The sequence below is a fragment of the Gossypium arboreum genome, chromosome 9 (assembly GCF_025698485.1).
Source record: "Gossypium arboreum isolate Shixiya-1 chromosome 9, ASM2569848v2, whole genome shotgun sequence".
NCBI lineage: Eukaryota > Viridiplantae > Streptophyta > Magnoliopsida > Malvales > Malvaceae > Gossypium > Gossypium arboreum.
Window position 1 is genome coordinate 16529628 of NC_069078.1, and position 3048 is coordinate 16532675.

Genomic DNA, 3048 nt, shown 5'->3' on the forward strand with positions numbered 1-3048 from the left:
TGACCACTTGAGTAGGATAAAAACTCCATTTGATGATATTCCTATAAAGGATGAGTTCCCTGATGAAAGCTTATTTTCGACCGAGGCTCACTATCCATGGTATGTAGATATAGTTAATCTCTTAACCACAGGATCGTTACCCACCGAGTTAGCACGTTCCTGAAGGACAAGCTTAGACAGGAAGCTTGGTATTACATTTGGGATGACCCATATTTGTGGAAACATTGTTTAGATCAGATAATATGACGATGTGTACCAGAAACTGAGGTAACCTCTATCCTTACTTTTTTCCATACAGAAGCTTGTAGAGGTCACTTTGGCCCTAAACGAACATTTCACAAGGTATTGGAGTGTGGGCTATATTGGCCCACAATTTTTCGAGAAGCATATAACTTCTGTAAGTCTTGTGATAAATTCCAACATATAGGTAACATCACTAAACGAAATCAAATGCCCCTATCCTCGATTCATGTATGCGAGATTTTTGATGTATGGGGCATCGATTTCATGGGCCTCTTTATTTCTTCATTTGGAAACGTATATATACTTCTTGCAGTAGACTATGTTTCTAAGTGGATAGAAGCAAAGCCTACTCACAATGACAATTCTAAAATTATTGTGGAGTTTCTAAAACGAACTATTTTTTCTAGGTTTGGCACACATCGAGCTTTGATCAGTGGTCGTGGTACCCACTTTTGCAACAAGGTCATGGAGGCACTATTATCAAAATATGGAGTTCACCATCGTATAGCAACAGCCTATCATCCCCAAACGAATGGCCCAGTAGAGATCTCGAATAGGGAGATCAAGTCCATTTTGGAGAAAACAATTTGGCCCAACTGAAAGAATTGGACTCTTTGGCTCAATGACGCACTTTGGGCCTATCGGACGGTGTATAAGGGACTGATTGGCATGACCCCGTATCGACTTGCTTTTAGAAAAGCGTGTCATCTCCCAGTAGAATTGGAGCATAAAGCTTATTGGGCTATTCGACAATACAACATGGAGGCAAGGCAAGGAAATTAGACATTCAAGAATTAGAGGAAATTCGTAATGATGCCTATGAGAATGCTCGCATTTATAAAGACAAAACAAAATTGTTTCATGATAAGAAAATAACTTAGAAGCATTTTTCGGTAGGGAAAAATTTTTTTCTTTATAACTTCGTATTACAGCTATTTCCAGGTAAGCTTCGATCTCGGTGGCAAGGACCTTTTATTGTCACTGAAGTATTTACGCATGGAGCGGTTGAAATAGAAAGTGAAGAAACAGGGAAACGGTTCGTAGTCAATGGCCAACAGTTGAAGCCATTTTACGAGAATTTTTAGGCCCACCTGATTGAGAAAATTCAGTTAGAGCCACCATATAACCATTCACAGCGTTGAGCTAACGACGTTAAACAAGCGCTTATTGGGAGGCAGCCCAATTTGTATTTTTATTTTTCAATTTTATTTTATTTATTTTTATTTTTATTTTATTATTTATTATTTATTATTTATTACTTTATTTTAATTATTTATTACTTAATTATTTATTTTATTATTAATAAAATATATATTCTTTTAACTAGGTAAACCGAGACGAGAACAGAAGATCAAAAGGAGAGAAAACCCATAACCCTGCAGCCAAACAGCTCTTGTTCCACCCCTATTCCAGCCTGGAATAGCGCCTTCCTACCCTAGACTACCCCAAACCTGCAGCCAAACAACCTTAAACTTGTAGCCAAACACCACTTTTCAACCACTAAAAAACCCAAACCCTAACATTTTAACCCATTTTTCCCACATTTTTTTCCCTAGCCGCTGAAAAAATCTCCCTACCCCTCACCATCGATTTGCTGTCATCAATGGTGCACACAAGGAGTCGCGCCGCCGCTGAGCCGTCCTTCACAGTCAACCCCCACCATCACCGCTTCTCTACTCCCCAAACCATCGATTTAACTGACGGGGCATCGTCTTTTTCATCTTCTCCACCACGTGACCTTTCCCTATCACCGCCGAACGATGATCCCTTGGTCTCCTCTCCCTCTTCGTCGCACTACTCATCCTCTCCCTCCCTACCGCAAACAACAACCACATCTCCCCCTTTTCCTTCTCCACTTCACGTACCACAGTCGCACGGCTCATCCTCATCACCCTCTCCTCTGGCCGAACAACACGATTCCCCCTCTCCGTCGCCTTCTCATATAAATACCGAACAACCTATTCTCTGCCTTCCACCACTGTCGGCCCTACCCCTTGTGGCACACAACGAGACGCCACCACCAGGTTCGACACCCAAACCGTCGCGCTACCAGCGTTGTCGTAGGACCACACGGCTTTCAGCCCAACCAACGGCCTCAAACGACGGTGCTTCCTCTAATACAATGGTCGACACAACCGAACAACCCATGTCACCCGATCCCCCACGACGATAGTCCCGTCGTCCACCACCATGCCGTTTCACCCAACCAACTGGGGCACCCACAGGATCTTCCTCCTACACCAGCATCTGCGATTAGCCTGCCCGATCTGACACCTCTGAGAGTCGCAACGATCAGCAACTGTTGCCTACTCGTGGACGCACCTACTGATCTCGGGCATCTGTTTCACCACTCGAGTGTCATTTACACGATAACTTAGTCTCCGATACTACTATTAGTCGGAACAGGTATGATCATTTACGCCATAAACAATTAGTACCTTGCAAGTGTTTATCATTGCCTGTTTTGGATGCTTTACGTATTAGAACTACTGTTACCAATTATTTTCATAATGTTGGTTGGATTGGAAACTTTGATATTACTCACTGTGTATATTATAAATTGGTATTGGAATTTTATTCCATATTTCATTTTCAACTACACGGTAATATTTCATTGGATTCACCTAGTGTTGTTGGATTTTGATTACTTGGCATCTTGCATCGCTTGTCCATTACTGATTTTAATATTGCACTAAATTTTGTGACTGAGGATTATTCTATGTCCACTACTTATAAAAACAGCTTATGCACTTTTCCTACAGACTTTAGAGCTGACGAGGCCTTTGTATTATTAATTGATAATGC

The 3048-nt window shown here is 41.7% G+C and overlaps 1 protein-coding gene across 1 annotated transcript; it reads left to right on the forward strand.

Annotated features, from left to right (window-relative positions):
* Positions 1 to 1846: 1846 nt before the first annotated feature.
* On the forward strand, positions 1847 to 2416 carry LOC108455415 (uncharacterized). Its single transcript, XM_017753973.1, has one exon. It carries the CDS (start codon positions 1847 to 1849, stop codon positions 2414 to 2416), a length of 570 nt encoding a protein of 189 aa, XP_017609462.1.
* The last annotated feature ends 632 nt before the right edge of the window (positions 2417 to 3048 follow it).